The following is a 24,470-nucleotide window of genomic DNA, read 5'->3' as shown; positions in this document are numbered from 1 at the left end:
TTCGGTCCTTCTGCCTGCTCTGCTCCCCGCTCTAGCTCTGGTGAATTCTCTCACCCTCTCGTGCTTCTGACTGTACCCAGTGCATGTATAAACAAACAAACAAATAAATAAATAAACAAACAACAAAAAAAAAGAATTAGTCATGTATAGTCAAGCTAAGAAACACCATAAAATGCCTAGCACTGGAGTGGCCCTGGAGCTGATCAAATTTGATCCCTAACCTTGAAGACTTTGAAGACTTGTGGAAGAAAAAGTTAACTAGCAATTACTCAAAAAATGTGGTAAGTGTTATGAGAAAGAACAGGGTGCTGTGGAAGCATGTGATAAAAGATGTAACTTGCTCAAGGTGATGAATAAGTCTCCTGGCACAAATGGCACTTAAGTTGGGAGGTGGAGAATGAGCAGCAGCTAGCCAAGGGAAGGGCCAGAGAGGAGGAAAGCCCAAGGGGAGAGCTAAGCTGGAGACATGACTTTAGAAGTCTTCTCCACATGTAAGTGATAGGAGCCAGGAGAATGGCTAAGAAGGTGCAGACAAAGCATTGACAAGGCATTTGGCCATCTCTCCCTCCTTTGAACTCCTAAGGAATTCTCAAACTGCCAAGAAAATTTCTTATATTCTGTTACATTTATCTGGCACTTCAACTGGGAGTTAACATTGCATCTGCATGAATTTTGTGTCCACATCCAGGTTGTGATGACCTGGAGGACAAAGGCAGCGAGAGTCTCAGCTAGCCCAGGGCAGAAGGTAGAGATGAACGTCTGGTTGTCTACCGGACTGGTTCGAAGCCTAAAACGAGAGAATGTCTTGGGGGTTCAATCATTTGACTGTAAGAATACAGGAAACCAGAGAGATGACAATTTTCCCAGTGTCCTAAGATTTCTCACACTGCATTGTAATTGCTCAACAATCATTCTCATCATATCTCTCATATTAAATCCTGCGTGGCATGTGAAGGCAAGGCCTTTGTTCCTTGTGTGCTTTTGTACCCCAAGGCTGCTTAGTGCCTGGCACTAAGTACTACAGACATAATTTATAAATGAAGGGATTAGTAAAAAGTTAGTTCAGCAAAACTCAAGCTAGGAAGCATGTCTTCTTGCTGTGCAGCCCAGAGTTCTGCCTCTCACTTCCCAGTCACATTTGAAGCAGACCCTCCTTTTGGAGGCTGATAATCCTCCTGTTGGAGCCCCAGGCACAGTCCGGCCCTGGCCGCTGCTCAGTGTCAGAAGTGTGTTGAGAAAGTACTTTGGTTCAAACACAACATCCAGCTCAGCCCAAAAACTCTGCTAGCACTATTGATTTGTGAGGGGTTTTGAAATGGAATGAGTGGCTGATTTTCTCCAAATGGCACATTTCATTCATGATGCATGATTGTAATCGTGGCTGCCTGAAGCCTGCAGTCCCCTGCTCAGCAAAAGGAAAAAAAGGGGGGAAAAAGAAATGGCTATTTTCTGGAGTGAATACACTGAAAGGGCAAGAAATCCATATTCATTTTCTTGCCTCTCGGCTGGACTCTATATTTCGCAGGCAGGTGGAACAAAAATCTTTAAATATCATGCTGATCCAGGAAATGCTCGGCAATATTTAAAGAGCTCCACGCACCCGCCGTGTGCAGCTCCGGCTCTCCGCAGGCAGCCCCGCGGCCCCGGGCTGGACAGCCACTGCGGCAGCTACCGTGAGCCCCGCGCCAGACCCCGGCTTCAGATTAACTGGCGTGTGACCTTTACAAAGCACTGTAGTTTATAGGAATGTTGAATTTTTCAGCAGCCAGGGAGGACTGGCACTAGTGGGAAGGGAAGAGTGGGAAATGACTCCAGGCTATTTAAGCCTCCAAGGGGAAAAAAATGAACTCAGCTTCGACTTTAATTATGTCTGCGCCCTCTGAGGCGCATAAGGAAGACAATGGGCTGGTACCATTCATGATGATTCTCTGGCCCTCGCTCGCAATAAATAACTTTAAAAAGGTCTTCAGAATATCATTTAGGTTCTCCCTCCTACCTCCTTCAGCTATGACTTCCTTTTCCTTGGCAGATGGTTGGAAATCTAGGACTCCCAGAGCCTTGACCTCCTGCAGATGTGGGCTCTGGATGAAGAGCAAGACTGGGGATGGCTGGGAAAAAAGAAGAAAGAGCCTTAATGCACCATATCAGGGCAGGCCAGGGGGTGGCCCACTAACTGCTTTTTTATGATTGTCACTTACTGGCTCTGATTCATGCGCACGTAAAGAACGGTGTCAGCAATTGTAGCGGGCCTCAAAGGGAGACTGATGCAAGGGAGGGCAAAGTATTATTGGGAACCAGGTCAAATGGGCGATGAATGCACCATTATGGGTAGGGGCAAGCTGCTAGCGTCAAGATGCCGTAACAAACTAGACGTTGATATATTGTCCTCTCTGAGATCCTCTGACGGGCCATTATGGCTCCCCTAATGAGATTGTCATGCAGTTCTCTTTATGTAGCTATTAAAGTCTTGTCTACATCTGCTGAAGTTTCCTAGGGAGGGGTGTGAGGGGGCAACAAGGGGAAGACACTCAGTATTTTCCTCCCTTTTGCAGTCCACCATGATATGCCAGAAAAGGCTCAGGCTCAGCCTGACAGCAGCGGACAAGTCTTCCAAGAGAAGCAAAGGGTGGGAAGTGGCCTTGGTTTAGAGGAACGTGGGAGAGGAAGAGTCAGCAAAAGCCTTCACAAAGGCCACTCCTAATCAAAGGGGCCTGCTTGGAATGGCCAACAAAGTGCCACTTGTCCCATTTTTACTTCTTTCTCACCCCAGATGGAGAAATAACATGCTTTGTGATCCTCATTCACTCAAAATCCCTGGACGTCAAATGTGTGGGTGGTAGCCCAACCAATTTCACTTAATGCTGTTCAACTCAGGCACAAATACTCTACTTTTTCTGAGTAAGACTGGAGGAGGGAAGATTGGAAAAAAAAGCCCTAAACACCCCTGATTCACCTCCTGGGTACTCTGTGGATTGGGGCCATCCGAGGTCCCATGAGTGGGGGGCGGGGGCAGTGAGTATTGCCCATGGATCTTGACGATGCTGCCATGAAGGATCTCCAAGAAAACCCTGCCTCCCAGCCCAACATCACAATTAAGTCATTCGGTGCTCCCCAGGCCAGTTCGGAGAGGTGACATTTACAGTCAGCTTCCTCAGAGGCAGATCTCAATGTATACCCCCACCTCAGTTTGAAATAAAAAGCACTTGCTTGTATGATTTTTCCCAGAACAACCTCCACCAAAAAAAAAAAAAAAAAAATTTAAATATAAGCAGAGTGACCCAGAATCGGTACTAAGATGTCTCTAAAGGAGGATTTGCAAAGCGTGCATCAGATGTCTGGAAAGAGCGCCAGAAGAGGTGTGCAGAGAAAGCCCGCTCTGCTCTAATCAGACAATCAGCAATGGGTGAATACATTTTGATACACAATGCTTCAGTGTCTGGTTTGTTTTAGAAAAACAGGAGCCCCATTCCCCCTTTTTCAGACCAAAAGCAACACAATAGAGCAAAGCCACATGAATCTATTATGTCTTATAGGGCTTTTAGCAGGAGTATGACTGTTTAACCAGGCAGTGACACGAGAAGAATTACTATTAGACACTCCAGCTGAAAGTAGAGATTTTATTGATTCCCCACACTGGCCTGCCTTTTTATCTTTGATTGAGTGGCTTTCATGAATCCAAAAAGGTAACACTCTTGCATTGAAAGCAGCAGCAGGCAGTCCAGCCCGGACTGAAACCATCTGTCAGTCTAAAAGAAAGATGAAGGTACTTCCCAAAGTACCATCACTCTGGGCTCCTCTCCCCCAGGACCATCCATCGCCTGCCCTGAGTGTAGGGTCCAGGCCTCTGATGTACAGCAACTCCACGCAGCAAAATCTTGACAGAGAGTTTACAGAGAGATAAGCAAAATACACCTTCGTATAATTAGGACACTAATTGCACCCTAAGACAGAGTAATTACGTTCCCCTTTTTAGGAAAGCTGTTAGTTCTGCACATCCCTACTATCCAGGTTTTTCTGATCATTATTTTTTATTGTTTCTGAGGTCTCATTTGGGAGACGATTGGATTTGTCTCTTTGTTTACTAAATATCAGACATGATGTACAAACATCTTTCAATTAGGTGTTCTTCGATGAGCCTGCTCTCCCCCTCTCTATTTTAAACAGGACTCATTTGCATTCATGGGCAAATTAGAATGCAGAAAAGCGTATAAGCAATGTGCAGGTTTACACTTCAGTGAATATTCATAAAGTACTGATTCTCCTTGCAACCATTTCCCTGCAAATGGCCCTCCCACTATGTGCCCTGTGTTTATCATTCAGGGGTCTTTTCATTTGTTTTAAAGTGCCAGGTTTGGAAACAACACAAATGTATTCGGGCAGGCCCCATGAAAACCAGAGCTGAAAGGAAATGGTATTTGTATTTCGTGCCACAACCAAACACGCTGGGAATCCTTGGAACTGACGATGCTGCCTCCCTGTGCAGGTATAGGGGAAATAATCCAAAGTGACAAATGGATCAGATCCAGGCTGAAGAGACAAGCGCTTGTTCTACGATACACACTCTGTTCTCCAAGCTCTTGCCAGAGCAGGGACCTAGCTAGCGCATAGGGCTCTAGAACTAGGGGTCCAGGTGGCTTCCCTGGGCCCTGTCTTTTCCAAGGATAGACCTACATGGGTGGTGGCATGATCAGGATAATTCAGACTACAAATAAAACCCACTTTTGTCCGAATTATGCTGTTTGATAAAATGTAAGGTAATTGCATAATCCACCTCCAAATCAAGTTTAAGTCCCTCAGTGAAATGCAAGGAATCAATAGGGAAGGAAAGAGCAGGCAAAATTAAAGATAGAGGCTTTATCTGAATCATCTGCCCTCTGGGAATGAAGTACATTTTTAAACCGGAGTTATGTTTCTAATCCCTCACGTGCCTGCACTTCAGGTGAGGCATCAGTCAAGTAGACAGCCGAACTGGGGTAGTGCCAGCCTGTGGGAAGAAAAGAAAGGAGGCCCCCAGACAGAGGGGAGTGTCCTGAGTGCTGGAAGCAAAGATCATCGGGCTACTGAGCAGGCCCTCCCACCCCCACTTCCTCCCAGAAGGGGCTTACTAAGCAAAAGCTTCCATAAGCACGACCCTGGTTTTGGTGCTTATGGCTTAGCCCAGAAGGAATTAAAACGTTCAAGAAAAAAAATCTGAAAATGAAAATCAGCATGGAAACGAGCCCAGGACCCAAGACCACCTATGGGTGAGGTGTCATGGAGCTTCTGCCTGACAGCCTCTCGGCTTTCATGGGCACCTACAATTCCAGACAACGCAACCCAGTGCATCACTCATGACCAGAGGTCAAAAACCCAGCTTTCTCCACGGGAGAAATATAAATTTATATCATTTGCTGAGCCACACTGGCCAATTAGCCAACCAAATTTGTATCTCAAAGGCAGATATTTATAGACGCCTCACTGGCCCCCAAATTCCTCTCCTCCAAATCCTCAAAGAGGAAAGTTCTTCGCCCAATGGCAGTTAGCAGTGGACAAAGACCATCTTCCTCCAGGCCATGGTGCTGCACCAAACTGGTCTTCCCAAACTGGTGTGTGGAGTAGCTCCTGCATTGCCCACCCGATGCAGAGCACTGGCAAGTGGTAAGGGGGAGAAAAGAACCACAGACACTGAGGCATAAGCCACAGAGAGAAACCCACAACCTCAGAATCCTCCAGATTTATGAGATGACAACACACAGACAAAAACGGGCTGGAACGGACCCTTAGAGGTCCCAGCTGGCTTCAGGGAGCAGGGATTATGAGGCTTTTTGGATAAAAGGGATGCACAGATATTTTGTCAAGCTATGCTTTTCCCGCCAAACCAATCAAGAGGAACGAGGTAATGGTGGTACAGCTGGATGCTGCTGTCAAACTGGTGTGGGATCCAGGAAGGGAGACTTGCCCAGCGGCACAGAGTCCACTCTAAGGCCTCTCACAAGCTGCAGCCATCAACCTAGTCTCTTGCGTCTCTCATTACATTCAGACTTCAGACTGGAGTCCACGCGCAATAATTTTTGAAATGGCCTTGCTCCCCACACCCCCCCCTTCTTGTGCTTCTGCAGCTCTGCCCAGTGCTGGAGCCATGGGCTTTCCCTGCTCTTGCTCAGATGCTACTGAACTAGAAAAGCAAGTTCTATCTCAAGTTCACCAAAATTGAAGGGGGAGGTGAGAAAGGAGACTGTACTTTGCTATTCCCTCTTAAAATCCCTAAAGTGGCTGATCCAAATGTCTTCCCTCTCTCCTGCCCCCAAGCCTACTTGTAGTACTCTTCCTCCCTGAGGCTGGCCTCACTTCCTACTTAATCAAGAGACCCCCAACTCCTTTCTGCTGAAAAATAGCTCTTTTCCGTCCTTCTTTTTCTCCATGCTTCTCCCAGTAAAGAAGCTCCCTTTCTTCCAAGACCTATTTCCCCCTCACATCCTACCCCACTCTCTCACTTGCTTACATCTTCAGATTCTCCATCTCTACCAGCTCTTCCCATTCAGCTTACAATCAGGCTAGGTCACCCTGCTTCTCTCTCGGGTCCTATTAAGACATTCCTCCTTTGCCTTCCCCTCCAAGCATACAGAACGAGGCGCTGACATTTCTACTGCTTCACCACTTGGCTCTTTCTTCTTTCTCACTTGGCCACTTTCCTCATTTCACAAGGCTCCGGAAAGCTGGACACACCACAGAGAAGACCTTCCCTTCCTCCTCATGTCCCAGGCAGCATTTGACCCTCTTCACCACCCTCCCCTTCTTCAAGCTCTCTCTGTTATCCCATTTCACCAGCCCGGGTGTCCCACCACCTCATATTACTCCTTCTTTGTTGCTTTTCACTGGTCTCTCTCCCTCTCTCCCTAAATCTGAGGGCTCCCCAGGGCCCTGCCCTCAGTCATTTTCTCTGGCTAGGTTCACTGCTTCACCTCTTTACAGAAGACTCACAAGCTGTCTCTGTACCTCTGACTGGTGCTCAGAGCCCCAGAGCCACATTTCCAGTTGCTATGTGAACCTTTCCACCTAAATGTTCTAGTCAAACATACTTAAAGTGGCATCCATGCTTTCCTTCAATGTATACTTTTGTGGTTCAGATGCCTAGCAATGCACACAAACCACTGGAAATATAAACATTAATAAGATCCAATCCTTTCCCTCAAGATCTTCATAATCTAGTAGAAGAGATAGACATAATCAAATAATTGTAAAACATCATGGAAGTGAAGAAATATTAACACCAGAGATTGAAAAGGAGCACTTAAGAATTTTACTCCTAGGAACCTTCCCAAATAACAGAAAAACATTAATTCAAAAGGATACCTGCAGCCCTATATTTATCACAGCACTATATTTATATATTTATTTACAGTAGGTAAGATATGGAAACAGACCCAAATGCCCAAAAATAGATGGGTCAAGAAGATATGGTACATATACATAGTGGAATACTATTCAGCAGTCAAAAAGGATAAACTCATGCCATTCACAGCAACATGGATGGAGCTAGAAGGAATGATGCTCAGCGAAGTAAGTCAGAAGCAAAAAGAAAATTAACGGATGGTTTCACTTACAGGAAGAATATGGGGGAACCAAGTAAGGGATTACAAAAAAATAATAAAAATAGCAATAACAATAACAAATTTAAAAATACAAAATTAGCAGGCAATTATAAATCGGAGACATTCTGCAGAGGAGGGAGAGAGAGAGGGAACAAAGCAGGGGAGGGAAGAGCACAAGGGACTATGGTGATGGTGCACTGGTGAACTGGTGGTGGGAATATTATGGGGACTACACCTGGGAGAAAAAACAAACATTGTACAAAAATGGTGTAAAATATATAAATTAATTTTTTAAAAAATGAAGCCCAATGCAGACTGGTTAAGAGGAAGTCTGGAAGTTACTTTAAAAGCAGGATGCCAACATTGAGTCCCAAAGAATAAATACAAAGGGATGAGTAGGAGCAACTCTCAGGAAATAGGAGAGCAGAACATACTGATTAGAGGGTTGACGATTGTACACTGGCAGTGACAGAGAGAAGTCCAGCATGACACCAAGCTCCCTGCATCACCCTTCTCCCGGTGCTCATACTCTCAAAGCCACATTGCCTTCTTACCCCATGCCTTCCAACTACCAGTCTAGTCCATGTTGTCTCTGAGGCTATCCTTACTGTCCCTCTCGCTGCTGTCCTCAGCTCAGGCTGCCATTGTGTTCTTGCCTCTTTCACTCCACTTCCTGCTCTGTTGCCTCAGTAACTTCCCAGAAGAAGAGCAACTCTCATTCTTTCTTGCCCTTTCACCCTTGGCCTGAAATCTTTTGTGCATCACCTTCATTCCTTGTCAATCAAGATCCTCTATGATCTGGCCCTCACCAATCATCCCAGTTTCTGTCTCTTTCTCTTTTTCCCTTTCTCTTACTCTCTCCTCAAATGATTTGCTTGATTTATGATTTCCAGAACACTCTCCACCAGTATATCTCTGCTTAATCACAAATGTACCTAGAATTCTCTCTTCCACCCCTACCTTGCTAAAATAATCCTCTTTACTTTGAAGAACACGTGTAACATACCATTTTAGTAAATCTAAGTCCATCTGTATTATTTGTAAAAATAGATTTATGTGTTCACATAGACTAGAACAAGATGTAAAAAGATGATAAGAGCTGACATGCAATGAGTGTTTACTCCTCTAGCACTAATGAATTGACAATCCTTTGAGGTGAGCAACCTTTTCCCCCATTTTAAAAATGAGCAAACCAGGGGAAAGAAAGGTCAATGACCTGCTTAACATCATGCAGGGAGTAAGAGAGCCAGCAGGCGAACCCAGGCAGCTGATTCTAAACTACCATTCCTTTTACCAAGAAGATGGGAGACTGAATCATGGGGGAGATCTCTCCCTTTTTACTTCACGCACTTCTGTGTTAATTGAAATTCAAAAAATGAGTATTATTATTTTTGCAATTGAAGGAAGGGAGGGAGGAACAATAGGAGGAGTGGAGGAAGGAAATGAGAGGAGAGGGAGGGAGGGAAGATAAGCAAATATAAGGAGAGAGGAAGAGAAGGAGGCAAGGAGGGATATAGAAGGAAGACAGAGGATGAAAGAGAAGGAGAAAGGAAATATATTTGTTTCCCATTGCTGCTGTAGCAAATGATCACAAATTTAGTGACTTAAACATAACAATTTTTTACCTGTCAGTTCTGAGGATCAGAAGTCCAAGAAAGCCAGCAAGGAGGCATTTCTCCTGGAGGCAATAAGTGAAAATCATTTCCTTACTTATTCCAGCTTCTAGAGGCTGCTGATATTGCTTGGCTACGGACTGATCCTCCATCTTCAAAGTCAGCAATGTGGCATCTTCAAATCTCTCTCTCCACCTGACGCTCAGCCTTTCTTCTTAAAAGAATCCTCTGATTACATTTAGGGCTCATCTGGACACCCCAAGATAATCTCCCCATCTCAAGATCCTTAATATGATAAAACCTGCCAAGTTTCTTTCGCCATAGAAGGTAATACAGTCATAGATTCTGGGGACTAAGACAGAGACATGAGGTTGGAGTAGGGGTGAAGAATTAGTCTGTCTACACAAGGAAAGGAGGAAAGAGGAAAAGAAGAAATCTATCCAGGTTGGTGACTTCTCCTCCATGGCCTGCATCCTACTCTTTCAACTGGATATTCTCTCTTCCAAATCTGAGCCCCAGCTGTCCCCTGCTTCCACTCTCTTGAAGCAGCTCTCCAAGAAGAGAGAAGTTAAGCTCCTTGAGGGAAGAACTGTCCCTGTCTCGCCTCTGCTTCCTCTACAGCCACTCCCGGCACCTCATGGACAGCATGGGCCCAATGATATTTGTGGAACTAGACTGAATTGCTGAAAGCACAGCTTCCCTGCCTGGGCCTGCCCTCGTGGCCTTGGCTGACAGCCTCGAGATTAACTGCCTAATGAATAAAGTTGCTGAGCCTGGCCCAGCTGTGCCTTTCAGAGTGTGTTGGGTTCGCTTTGCCAAGTGCAGATTATTGCCCCTGTCACTCGCTTTTCAAGAACCAGTGCTGCCAAGCCGAAGCGGGCAGGACCACCTGACAGGAGCTGCAGCTGCAAAGGCAGCCAGCGAGACGTGGCTTCGGCTCACCTGCCTTTGAGTGACGTGCAACATAATGCTGGCCTCCAGAGCTGCCAAGTGTAAGCCGGCAGAGGCCGGAGGCAGGGCTGTCACAATTCACCTGGACGGTGCCAGATGGCCTCTCCCCACCCCTGCTCATGTTAAGCTGATGCTGGTGGTATTTTAATAAAGATGTGGCTATACATGCTCAGAGCTTCTGGGGACCTTTTTTTCCCTCGTATCAGGAATATACATAATTTCAGAAACATTAGATCAAATGTGACTATGAACCCTCAGACAGGGAGCTTCACCCCAGCATTGAGGCCACAGATGTCTGATTTGAGATGCCCTGCAAGCCAATCCATAATGAAGCCCAGGGAGGAGCCCAAGACTGGCAGTGAGGCAGTTGGCTAATGGGCTGCATCTTTGGATGGGGTTGTCATGGAGGGGGAGACAGAAATAAACAGGATAAATAAGTAAACTAGAAAGCACACAAGGCAGCAGTGAGTGCTAAGGAAAATACTTAGCAGAGAAAGTAGGCAGGGAGTGGGGAGGGAGATGCAATTTTAGCCAGGTATGGCCAGGTACTGGTAAGTTTGCGCTGACTAGCCTAGGAGAATTCATTATACTCACTGTGAATCTGTATCACTCTCCAATCTGAGACCTACTGATCCCCAGATTTTCCCTTCCAGTTTTTACCTTTCCTCCCAGTTTCCTGCCTGTTGCTCTGTATTCCTGCCACTTGGCAGTTCATATATGTAGATTTTAGTAAATGGAACTACAAACAACCTACACTAGAGGAGAGAAGATGGCCAGAGGAGGCTTCCCACACTCAGCTAAGCCAAATAACCCATCACAAGTCCAACAAGGCAAAGCTGGGTGCATGGAGACGTCACAACACTAGACTGGCAGACAACCACCATTCAAAAACAGAAGCAGTGATGCTTAGGAAAACTAGGTATTCATTTAAAGAACTATGAAATCACAGTTTTACACTGTAATGGGTTTCTCAATCTCAACACTACTGAAAATTTGGATCAAAGGATCAAAATCCTTTGTGCTGGGGACTGCTGGGTGCCCTGCAGAGTGTTCAACAGTATCCTTGCTCTCCACCCACTGATGCCAGCAGCTCCATCCTCTCGTGAAAACAAAAAATGTTTCTCGACGTGGCCAAATGTCTCCTGTGGGGCAAAGTCATGCTCTACTGCATTACAGATAGGAAGGCTATGTCAAAATATGGGAAAATAAATAAGAAATTAATGCAGTATGACAAAGAATTTCTGCCTATGCATGTATTTATTTCACTCTACAAAGACATATAACTAAGTCACAGTTGCTACATATTTAAAGATTTGCCTTTTTTTAAAAAATCAGAAATAAATGAAAGATTGTTCCAGAAAATCTATAGCATATTATCCCCATTGTAGAGAAACAAAACAAAAATGCCACACACACAAATACACATACCAAAAACAAAAATCGGTAACTTCCTATGATTACTATGACATGAAACATGAAAAACATAAAATAATTTTCTTTTATGGTCTAAAAGGATTGTGATTAAATTTTTTCTACTTCAATGTTTTAGAGTTGTTATGAAATTATACAGAAAAGTAATTACATTTTTAAAATATCTGCAATAAGCATGTTTGATGGATATCCACTGGATTTTGTTAATGACGGCAGAACTCAGAGCCAAAAAAGTCTGCCCCTGCACCCCCAGGGCAGCTCACTCCCCTGAAAGGACCACTTGCCAGGCAGCAGGAGGTACAAGGCTTGACCTAGAGAACGAACGACCTGACACCACCACCAGAAAGTCAAAACTCCAACTCTCCAGGTGTAACTCTAGTGGTGATTCTTCTGCAGACAGCTGATTGCATCATGAGTCTATTTTAGAAGTAGCACCTCTCTCCGAACTTTCTAAATGCCATGCCTGTTTCAAGGGAGCACTGCGGTTCCTGCTTTACAACTGCTCCAAGTGTTTGCTTTCTTTTCTATTCTTAATACATGGCAGCACAGCTGCTCTGGGCTGAAGCAATTGAGTTTTTACTAATGACTGGGGGTGATAATGGCAGAGCACAAAGCATACCAAGTAACTAGGTCATCTCTCTTACACAGTATCACTTACTCCTTTTCAGTTAACAGAACACTGTATTACTCACCTTCCTTCTGTCTCTCCCTCCATCAGCATGACAGCCACGACCTTCAACGTCCACCATGCAGGGCATGACATTGTCATTATCAGAATCTAAATGAAATGTTGAGGTTTTTGTTCTCTCTATTCTTGTGGTCTGGTTCCTAAGAATCTATCTCTGTCCAAAATGAAAGACATCAAGAATGACCTCACCCTTCACCCCTCCAAGAATGGGCCAACCTCTAACTTGTGAGCTCCAGCACAGTAGCTGTGTCAGGTAGCAAATGACACAGCCTCGGCATTCACACAAGGGATGCTAATGCAGTAACAGAGTGTGGCTGCTCTGTAGCACATGGCCCGTCAACTTCTAGCACTTTCTCTGGTAGCTTACAGATGCTTGAAAGTCTTAGCTAACACAGCACCTTGCAGAGGTAACTTCCTATGAACTGACAGTAAATTTAATACAAGGAAGCAGGACAATGCAAGACAGAAGTTTAGTGTGCCTGTTATGGCACCAGATGATTTGGGCTCAAATCCTGATTCACTGTAACAACCAACACTGCCCCCCCACAACTCCCAAAGGCCCTGGAAAATCCCACCTCATCCTACCTCACCCTAATTCCCTGGGCCACTATGCACAAGTTCTATAGCTCTATGGATGGGGAGAAAGATCAATCAGGATTCCACCAGGGAAGATAGATATGTGATACATATATGTAAGATATATATGATATGTGTGTGCATGTGTATGTGTATGTGTATGATATGTATTTATTGCAAGGATTTGGTTTATGTGATTGTAGGCTGGCTAGGCAAGTCTGAAATCCATAAGGCAAGTCATCAGGAAGGATAGGTTGCACCTTTTGGGCAGGAACTGATGTTGCCATCCACAGCCAGAATTTTTCTTTCTCCTTTCTTCTTTTCACCTGCTCCTCCTCCTCCATAGAAACCGGAATTCTGCAACTGAAGTCTTTCAGCTAATTGCATCAGGCCCACCCAGATTATCTATAATAGTTTTCTTTACTTAAGGTGAACTGATTATAGACTTTATTCACTTCTACAAAATGCCTTCATAGCACCTAGATTAGGATTTGATTGAACAACTGGCACGTAAGTCTAGCCAAGTTTACACATAAACTGACCATAAAAGGAAACCATATAATTTACTATCCAAAGTGGAGTCTTCTTGAGAGAGAATGGAAGACCTATTCATAATTGTGTGAGGACAAGCATAAGCTGAAATAGTCACCAGCAAGTCAGAACATATGGTCACCATATGTATGGGATACTAAATATGCCTCACAAAGTCCCCCTGTGCCTTTACAAGGTTCAGAAAACAACCATAGTTTTTCCCTCATAGTAGAACATGTTAAAGCCCTTACACATGAGCCAGCAGTCCTAAAAGGGCCTCAGGCTCTTGTCAGTGGAAGTGGTGGCAGAAATCAGCAGATCAAAGGCCTGAGGGCACCACAGATATCTCAAACGGTACCAGATCCGCTCTAAGTTTCTTTCTAATTCAGGTGACCTAATCACTACTCAGCAAAGTCAGCAAATACTCTACCTAACTCAGAGGGAGCAGAATAGGACAGTGGCTGAGGACATGGAATCTAGACTCATAGCCCCTCAATTTACATTACTTACTGCATGCCATTACCCTCCAGGAACTCACTCAGTTAAGAATTCACATGCATATTGTGATTGGACTGTAAACTCCATAAAAACAGGGACCATACCTCACTTTGTATTCCTAGCACTTAGCACAGTGCCTGTCATACAGCAGATGAACGCTCAAATGAATAAAAAAAGAATGAATGAGTGAATGAGTGAACAACCCTGAAAAGCAGGTCCTGACCGCCATCATTTCAGGCTTAAGAAACTGAGCTACAGTGAAATAAGTCAGAGGGAAAAAGAAAAACATTGGGTGGTTTCACTTACAGGGGGAATACAAGGAACCAGAACAAAGGGTCAAAAAAAAAAAAAAAAGGAGGGCCTCCACAGTGGCACAGGGGGTTAAGCACAGCACTAAGATGCAATCCGCAGCCTCTGCAGCATGAGTTCGATCTCTGTCCAGCCAGGGAGAAACCCACATGGCACAGCAGAGCTCTCCTGTCTAGCCCTCTGCTCCCCTCAACAGTGTACTTCAGTTAGTCTGCCTGTTCTGTTCCCCACTTTGTCTCTGGGAATCCTCTCACCTCCCGAACCTCTGGCCTGTAACCCAGCTCTTGTCTGCATAAATAAATAAATCTTTTAAAAGAGAGATAGAGAAAGAGACAAAACTTGGAAGTAAACTACAGATCCGAGACATACAGCAAGGGATGGGGAGGGACATGGGTCAAAATAGGGAAGAGCCCAAAGGACCAGGGTGACGGGTCACAGGTGATATGTTGATGGAAGATTTATGGGGATTAAACACGAGTGGAGAAATCAACTATTATGCAAAAATAGATAACAATGTAAGAAGAATTAATAAATTTTAAAAAAGAAAGAAACTGAGTAAATGTGCAGATTTACTTGCCCGTTATCACTAAGCTAGTAAGTAGCAAAGCCAAGACTTGAACCTTGTTCCTCTGATGCCAAATCAGACAAATGTCTCTGTCACTACACAGAATATTACTTCTTCTGAGAGGCTGGTGGTATATTACTAATAGCAGAGAAACAGAAACACTGAAAGAGCTTTTTTCTCTGAAAATAAAACTTCTAGACTTGGGCACTGAATTTATATCAATACACTTGACATAAAAGAATTTCCTTCTAAGAGGCTATAATAAAGGCTCAAAAGGCTGCTTTCACTCAACAGTAATGTCTCCTTTCCTGACTTAAAAATAGCTCCTCTCCTTGGCAGGCTGGAGTCTGTGTCTCTCTGTAGTTCCTTCTTCATCTCTCTCAAAGTTTATCCAGGCAGAGCTCCTCCACTGACTTCAAAAAGAACTTTGAGCTTCCATTAGCCACAGGAGGCAGGAACACAATGAGAAATGGGTGCTTGGTCCTGGAACTAGCACAGGCTACAGGAGAGCTGTGTGGGTAGAACAATGAGCTACCTGGGGCAGCTTTGTCAGCTCTGTCTGGGCCTTTTCAGAATGGAGAATAACATCAGAGTCACTGAAGGTCCCATCCAGAAGGTGATGGGGTGATTTTCCACCACTATCTCTTATGTGGAGATATTTGAAAAGATAGTTTACCATCTGGGGATTTACACCTGTGGTGTGGCAGAACCACAGCAAAGAAGCCAGAGCCCATCACTCACTCCATTCCTGGTTTTACCACTAACCCTCTGAATGGCCAGTCTGTTCTGCTCTTGGTTTGTTAGTTTTCTCTTCCGTAAAATGAGAGAGTTGAGACAGGATGGTCGCTAAGATTCTTCTTCAATCTTCAGAATGCCTAAAGTCTGCCCTTACATATTAGGTTAGAAATGCCATTTCTTAAGACTTCAAAAAAAAGAGTGTGAAATGAATTTTGAATTATTAAGAATTGAATTACTTCTATTGCTTCTGGGTGAGTTAGAAATTTCCTAAAACTTGCAGATCTTGTTTTTTTTGACACTCATAAAGTGGGGAAATATGAAATAAATAACTCAAACTCCATTTAATTATTTCTCCCAACTCCCCCCCCCCCCCAGAAAAAGAACTTAGAGAACAAAGATGAAGAAAACACGAAGAATCAGGTAGACAATGAGGGGAACGTGGTCATGGATATCAACCAACCAGTCCTCAAAGAGAGCCACTGCAGCAACCCTGGGCCAGGAAATAATTTGGCTGTAAATAGAAAAGCACCAGGCTTTGGTCCCATTTGCCCACATTTCTGTAAAGTTCTCTGGTAGATTCCAAGTTATTTCCCTTCAGACTATGTCTTCTTCCCTTTGCATCAGTTAAAGAGGCATGCTTCCAAACGAAGCTGGGCTTACTATGTTGTTCAGAAGGGCACCAAACTGCTTCTGAACATAAACCTCATTACGGCACTTCTTGACATGAAATCCTGAAGGGACCTCACACCTCTCTCAAAAGAGGGTACATGGACATGGGTGTACTCTACACCTATCACAACTTCCCTCATGAAAAGAATCATTTGGAAAACTTGTTACCAAAAAAAATCCCTGCCCCTCCCCTGCAAATTGCCAGATCCTCCGAGTAAGAATTTCCACAGAAAGACAGAGAGCTGTTTTACTTCTTGTTTCATTATTTGTTTTCTTAATAAATCCCTCACTCTCCAACAGGGCTCTTTTAACATCAAGAAAAATTAGATACTGCTTCCCCAGAGAAATAAGGGTACAGATGATGATTACAGCATCATTGTTTGATGGTGTAAAACTGGAAACATAGGGGAAGAATTAATTAAATGTTAGATTCATAAAATGGGATCCAATATAATAATGAAAAGAAGTGAACTTGATCTATCAATAAGGATAGAGCGCAAAAGCATAGTTGAGGGTAAAATAAATTCAAGAGCAGAAGGATGTGTCGCAGTATGACACGTGTATAAAATGTGCCCTAATGAATAAATACCAAAGAATAAATTTAAAAGAATAAATACCAAATGAATGATCATTGCCCTGGGGAAGGGGTGGAGAGAAAGGAATCAGGAGTCCAGCACAATGGCAACAGAGTGAAGATGCTGAGCTTGCCTCCTCCATACACTCACAACTAGATTGCAGTAGAACAAAGTAGAAAAAACCCCCAGGGAAAGACAGATGACTACAGCATACACTCTGAGTAAGGTTTCAGCAGAAAGGGACTGGGAAAATGTTAAAGGAACTCTGTTTATAGTGCCACAGTATAAAACACAAGACGGAGGGGCAGCTGTTGTACAGAGCCCACTAGCAACTGTTGACTCAGGCACACTCCAATATCGGGGACTCCTGAGACCCAGCACTGCAATGGCTAAGAGGATGCATAGAGTTGGCACCCAGGACAGAGAGCAGTGGGGTGGGGCTGCAGAGTGAGGATTACTGGTTGAGCCTAAGAGTCTCAATATAGAACAGCTGGAGTCTGAATCGGCAGGAAAAACAGGTCAGATCACCTGTGTCACCTAATAGTAGAAGCTACTATTCAAAGCCAAGGCTGAGATATGAAAACACCTGCCACCCCCTCCCCAGGGCAAAAACCAAAACAATAAAGGAACACTTGAATAAATTAGAGCCCAAGCACCTGCCAACAGCAGGCAGGAACACCTCAGGAGAAGGCTCTGTGTTGAAAAAGAAGTGCACCTAGCCTGCGACCCCATATCGCTGTATCACTGCTATCCATGTGCAGCAGTGTATCTACAGCTCAGCAACAGCCTAGAGTGGAAACTGACAAGACTGTAAGAGACACTAAGACTAAGGAGCTGGTCTAGAAGACCACCACCAACTCTGTACCACCAGCACACCATATGCTTGAGCTCCTGACACTTACTGCAGATGGGTCTTTGTTGCACCACAGCCCTCATCCTCTTTATACGTACTAACCCTCACTAATACCAGTTCTCTGATTCAACAAGCACAAGACAACAGAAAATCTATTCCTATTACTACCCATAAAAATTAAAAATGAGAAGACAAAAACATACCATAAATCTGGAGCAAAAAAACCTAAGAAGAGTATCAACCCAGCAGAACTGCAAAACATAACAGGAGTTCAAGATAACAGTTCTAACAATGCTTATGGAATGCAAAAATAAGAAAATAAATAAAACAAAAGAGGCCATAAAACGTCAAAAGAAGAAAGATAAAGAAAATATGAGGCAACTACAACAGATAATGGAGTTAAGAAACACTACAACTGAATTTAAAAATACAACTGAGGGCCTCAACAGCAGGAAAAAAGGAGCAATGTAGAGAATCATGAGCTCAAAAACAGTGCTGGAGTACGCAAAGACAGAACAACATAGAGGGAAAAGAATTTTTTAAATGGAACATAGAGGGAAAAGATTTTAAAATGGGAAAATTTAAAGAGATATAATATCTGTATTGTGGGGGCCCCAGAAGGAGGAGAGAGAAAGGCATAGAAAATTTATGTAAAGAAAAAAAATTGCTGAAAATCATCTCAATCTAGGAAATGAACCACACATCATGATCGAAGAGGCCCAAAGAATTCCAAACAAAATAATAACAGACAGACATACACCAAGACATGTTATAATTAAGACGAAAAATGACAAGAACAGAAAATTTAAAACACCAAGAGAAAAAAGGCAACTTATAAAGGAACACCAAACTGTAGCAGACATTTCAGCAGAAACATGACAAGCATGAAGGAACTGAAGAGGATATTTAAAGGACTTAAAGAAAAAGATTTGCAGCCCAGAACACTTTACCCAGCAAGATAAACATTTATGATAAAAAGAAGAGTAATAAGCTTCACTGAAAAGCAAAAAATGATTTATCAACACCAAGCCACATATTAGGGGTTTCTGTAAAGCAAAAGAACAACAAATATGGAGGCAACAGACACCTAAATCACTTAACATGAAGGAGGAAGAGGAGGAGGCGGCTAACATGTGGCCCATGAGAAGTCAGAAAACAGACTGTCCAATGGGCCACACACATAGCCCATTATATAAAACCTCAGTAGACGCCTCAAACTAAAACAAATAGAACACATAAGACAATAGAAATGGAAGCTAAACAAAACATTAAGCCCTCAAAAAATAAAAGGCAAACAACACCCCCCCAAAGAGTAACAAAATGTCAATGAGCACTTATGTCTCAATAATCACCTGAAACAGAACAGATTGGGGCCTCCTTCCTGGCACAATGGGTTAAGCACAGTTCTGTGAAGCTATCCACAGCCTCTGCATGAGTTTGATCCCCGGCCAGCCAGGGAGCTACCCATGTGGCTCAGCAGACCTCTCCTGTCTCACCCGCTGCTCCCCTCAGCAATGTATTTCAGTCAGTCTGCCTGTTCTGCTCCCCGCTCTGTCTCTGGTGAATCCTCTCACCCCTACACCTCTGGCCTGTACCCCAGTTCTTGTATGCATAAATAAATAAATATTAAAAAAAAAAATGAGAACACATTGAATTCACCAGTCAAAACACGTAGAGTGTCCTTCCCACTCTACCCAGTGAGGGTTCCATATGGCATTGTTCTGGGTTCCCGTCGTAACTTAAAGGGGAAACTTTCACAATGTCCGGAGCCCTTGATGTCCTGCAAAGAAGGAGGAGGATGTCCTTAAATTCCTTGCAGCAGGAACCCACTTAGGTGACACCAACCTTGACTTCCAGATGGAACAGTACATCTACAAAAGGAAAAGTGATGGCATCTATATCATAAATTTGAAGAGAACGTGGGAGAAGCTCCTGCTGGTGTTACGAAGCAGACCCGATACAAAAACAGGTACTGGCAGCTCGTGCCATTGTTGCCATTGAAAATCCTGCTGATGTCAGTGTCATATCATCCAGGAACACCGGCCAGCGAGCTGTGCTAAAGTTTGCTGCTGCCACTGGAGCTACTCCTATTGCTGGCTGCTTCACTCCTGGAACTTTCACTATCCAGATCCAGGCAGCTTTCCGGCAGCCAAGACTTTTGGTGGTTACCGATCCCAGGGCTGACCACCAGCCTCTCACAGAGGCGTCCTACGTTAACCTGCCTACCATTGCTCTGTGTAACACGGACTCACCTCTGCATTCTGTGGACATTGCCATCCCCTGCAACGATAAGGGAGCTCACTCATTGGGTCTCATGTGGTGGATGCCAGTCCGGGAAGTTCTGCGCATGCATGGCACCATCTCCCATGAACACCCTTGGGAGGTCATGTCTGATCTCTCCTTCCACAGGGATCCTGAAGAGGTTGAAAAAGAAGAGCAGGCCACTGCTGAAAAGACTGTGACCAAGGGGGCCTCCCCAGTGGCGCAGCGGTTGAGCGCTGGGTTGCGAAGCTGCCCGCAGCCTCTGCGGCGCCGGTTCGATCCCCGGCTGCTCCCCGGCCACCAGAGGAGGGTCCCACATGGCGCACAGACCTCTCCTGCCACCCGCTGCTCCCCTCAGCAGTGTACTTCGGTCCTTCTGCCTGCTCTGCTCCCCGCTCTGGCTCTGGTGAATTCTCTCACCCTCCCGCGCTTCTGACTGTACCCAGTGCATGTATAAACAAAACAAAGAAAGAAAGAAAGAAAGAAAACATGCCTCTATTAAAAAAAAATGTTACAAAAAAGAAAAAAAAGACTGTGACCAAGGAGGAATTTCAGGGTGAATGGATGGCTCCAGCTCCTGAGTTTGCTGATACCTAGCCTGAGGTGGCAGACTGGTCTGAAGGCAAGCAGGTGCCCTCTGTGCCCCTCCAGCAGTTCCCTACTGAAGACTGGAGTGCCCAGCCTACCACTGAAGACTGGTCTGCAGCTCCCACTGCTCAAGCCACCGAGCGGGTGGGAACAACCACTGTGGTTTTGAGCTGTTCTTTCAGAAACTTGAACAGAAAGGGGAAGTAAAGTTAACAGTTAAAAGTTGAAAAAAAGAGAGAGAGAGAGAGAGAGAGAGAGAGAGAGAGATGTAGAAGAATTCCATCTCACCATCAAGAGAAGAATGTAGAAGAATTCCATCTCACCATGCACAGACTTAAAGACTGGAAGACAGTCATACAATCAAACAGCAACTAAAAAATAAAAACAGGAACAGTTATATCTGATAAAATAAACTTTCAATTAAGGATCTGTTACACAAGAAGATCTAACACTCAAATATTTATACACTGGATGTGGGTGTCCACTAAATTATTCTTCACACTTTTTTTAATTCTCATAATAATCACAAAATATGCACTGTTTATCATGACATGGAAACTACTCTTTTGTGCACTAGCCTTACCTGAATCATCTCTTGCCCTTTTCCAGCACATACTCTACACACTCCAGTCTACCAAGCACTTCCTTTACCCCCATCCAGTGGTGTAACCAGCTCTCATGACTGCACATGTCCTGCCTCCTAAAAGCCCCCCCATCTGCTGAGAATTCATCCTTCACTGCCTGGTTCTATTGATACTTCCACCAACCCTATGAAGTTCTCACCATCCTGCTCAGACAAAACCAGGCTGTTCCTTTTATATTCTTTAACACAGATCTTATTTGAATGTGCAGCAGCCAGCCAGTGCATGGTACACAGTTCATGCCCCATTAAATCCTTTAGATGAATGAAGAAATGAAATGGAATATCCAACCAGTTTCCTGTAAGCAGGACTCCTCTTCATAGATACATATTAAATGCCAATTAAAAGGAACAAAGCTATTTCAGGGATATAAACACTACTCTTCCTTAGCTCTTTGTGCAACAGATAAGAGAAAGGTACGAGAAGGCTGATGGAGCCATCTGCAAAGATATGAAAGGGTTTTGAATGGAAAATTGAGAATAACTTCCCCCATTTCCACCAAGTGCTGAGATATAATGAGCTTAATTTAGTGCTGGAAAGATACCAATTAGAAGTTGAAAGGAATTTAGTAGAGCAACATACAGTTGTGGGGAAAAAACATGATTTTAGAGTCAGACAGACCTGGCAATATCCTAACTCCTCTAAGCAATGGTTGTTCAAATTTGGGCACATGATTTCCTCTATCAGAGCTTCAGTGTCATCATTTCCACAATAGATGTAGAACCACACACCTTAGGTGTCACTGTGAGCATTAAAAGGCATTTTATGTAAAGACCTTGGCATATAGTAGTCATGTACCCTAAGTCATCATAGAACTAAAATAAAATAGGAACTCTTCCTTCACTGCCATTTTTGAGGTTAGATCACACAACAGTTGCCTACTAGAAATCCCAACTTGAAGGAGGATGGATCCACACAGGCTTTGATCTTCAATGTGTCATAGAACCCTGAGGACAAATGAGGGGAAAAGGGTCTTCCACTCCCTCTTAGAAATTAGACTATATTCAAAACAATGAGGTGACAATTTGAGTTGCATGATTTTTTGTGGCTAGGTATTCTTCAGTAGTGTTTCTCTTTTATCTCTTTAGAAAGAGATGTCACTTGTACTTCTGATAACAGCCTAGGCTAAACTGTTTAGCATTTTCATTTTAAAAGGTGATACTTAAATTGTCTTTTTAAACCTTCATTGCAAAAGGTGATAGTTAAACTGTCTTTCTTCAGACCTAACATCAACACCTTCACTGCTCCCGCTCTGATAATAGGCTCTAGGGTTGTACTTGAATTGTATTTCTCCTTCTCTTCTCCCTAGGGCTGAGGACAGAAATGAGGATTTGCTCAAGATTCTTTGAGATTCTCTTCTGTTCTAATCCATTCACACTCAGTCCCTAGAAGGGATCCTGACCTGATTCTAGCGGCCTCCACTTAAAATAAGATTAGTCTTTACTATAGCCTACTCTAAATGGAGAATAGATTTCCTGGACAATGGGATTAGAATTCACTCCTAATTTGAGAAATACAAGATTCAGAATCAGCAGGTCTAACAAGAGCTAGACTGTAAGGCTGGATTTAAATCCCACAGTGTCATCCACCCTACCCCGTCTCCCTCCTGCCCTCTGCTTTTCCCTTTCCTCTCTCCTGTCCCACCTCTATCTCTAGTGGGATGTGACAAAGAGGTATCTTTTCCAGAACTCCCAACAATATGTTCTACAATTAACTCAGCCCATTCCCCATGGAATCATGCCACTATTTACACTTAGCTTCTCAAGGAGCAACAGAGAAGGTGGTTATTTCCTTCATGTGATGTGACAGGGTTCAATACATAATGAACAAAATGTCATAACAGCTCGATAAAGGCACTTTGTAAAACACATGGAACAAGTAATTAAAAAAAAAAAAAAGCTCTAAATGAAGATTCAATTCCAAAGGGAAGAAAGCCTTTGGGTTTTTTGATAAAGCAAAATATTCCAAAATTCAATTGTTTAATAGGGCTTTCCCCAGCAGCACTAGTACATATTAATTCTTGTTTCAAGACAGCATGTTTATTTTAGTTCCAACCTACTTTCAATGGTAGGTAATTAGGGAAACTAAAAGTGCATATCTTATTACTTAATTTAGAGTCTACTGCCGTGTTTCTAGGCCTTTCTTGGGATGTGTTTTAATGATACAGAACGATGAAAGACTTTAATTCAACTTTAACTGCTTGAGAAAGGCAGTGAATAAAAGTCAGGTTATCTATTCTGATTTTTAAAAGAAATTTCACCCTATTATTTTAAACACCGGCTGTTGCACATGAGAACGAAATTTTTGTGGAATAAATTGTAGCAGGAGTGCTCCAGTCATTTCTCTGAAATCTGAATTCCTGTCACAAATTCCCAACATCAGGGTTTCCCTGGTGACTCAGGTGTTAAAAGTCTCAGCACTATCAAGCTATCTCACCAGCAGCTGTGGCAAGAGTTCAATCCCCAGCCAGGTAGCTAACCCATATGGTGCAACAGACCTCTCATCTTTTGCCCCACTGCTCCCCTCAGAAGTGTATTTCAGTAGATCTGCCTGTTCTGCACCCCACTCTATCTCTGGTGAATCTTCTCACCCCCAGCCCCTCTGGCTTACACCCCAGAGGTGTACAGTATTTACATAAATAAATAAAATCTTTTTAAAAAATTCCCACCATCACACTGATAAAAATTATCTTGGTGGCCATCATGGAAGCCACAAGTGTTTATGAAGTACTATTCTATCTGAAGATTTAAGGATCTTCCTCAGGAATAAAAATAATTGTATGGACTCATAAACTGTAGTGTTGGCTGATACTTCGAGCAGAACTATCCAAGAGAAACAGGATAGTTGTCCAAAGGGCATCAAATTCATTGAGGAGAAGTCAGGCCTTTGACTAAGCCATCTCTCCTTGATTGGAACAGAGGATAAGGTGGACAAGAAGAGCAGTTAACTTCACATTTTCCAGCAGCCACATTTTTTAAGAACACAAAATTAATTTTAAACCTGTACTTTACCCCAGTATTGCAAAATATTATTTCAGTGTGTAATTAGTATGAAAATAATTAATAAAATGTTTTTTATTTTTTATACTAAGTCTTCAAAATCTGATGAGTATTTCACACTTACAGACATTTCAATTCTTGCTACTAAATTTTCAATGGTTAAAGTGAAATATAATCCTACCAAAACAATGAGGTCTGTTTAACAGAAGAGATATTTTACACTGCTTCAAGCTTTAATTAAATTTTTCCCTCCAGTTTTGTAACTGGCAAAGAAAATTGTATTTATTTAAAGTACACACCATGATGATTTGCTATACCACAATCAAGTTAACATATTTATCACATCATGTAGCTTTGGGGGGGGGGCTGGGGGATGAACATTTAAGATCTACTCTCTTAGCAAATTTCAAAT

At 43.4% G+C, this 24,470-nt stretch overlaps 1 protein-coding gene across 1 annotated transcript; it reads left to right on the top strand.

Annotated features, from left to right (window-relative positions):
- Positions 1–19,425: 19,425 nt before the first annotated feature.
- LOC311172094 (small ribosomal subunit protein uS2-like) lies at positions 19,426–20,523 on the top strand (the record flags this gene model as incomplete). Its single annotated transcript, XM_084235238.1, has 3 exons — positions 19,426–19,506; positions 19,544–20,023; positions 20,362–20,523. 3 exons carry the CDS (start codon positions 19,426–19,428, stop codon positions 20,425–20,427), a joined length of 627 nt encoding a protein of 208 aa, XP_084091364.1. The 3' UTR covers positions 20,428–20,523.
- Positions 20,524–24,470: the final 3,947 nt, after the last annotated feature.

Source organism: Talpa europaea (genome assembly GCF_964194135.1).
Source record: "Talpa europaea genome assembly, chromosome: 6".
Taxonomy (NCBI): Eukaryota; Metazoa; Chordata; class Mammalia; order Eulipotyphla; family Talpidae; genus Talpa; species Talpa europaea.
The sequence above is the reverse complement of the archived record's forward strand: the minus strand, read 5'-3'. Positions and strand labels throughout refer to the sequence as shown.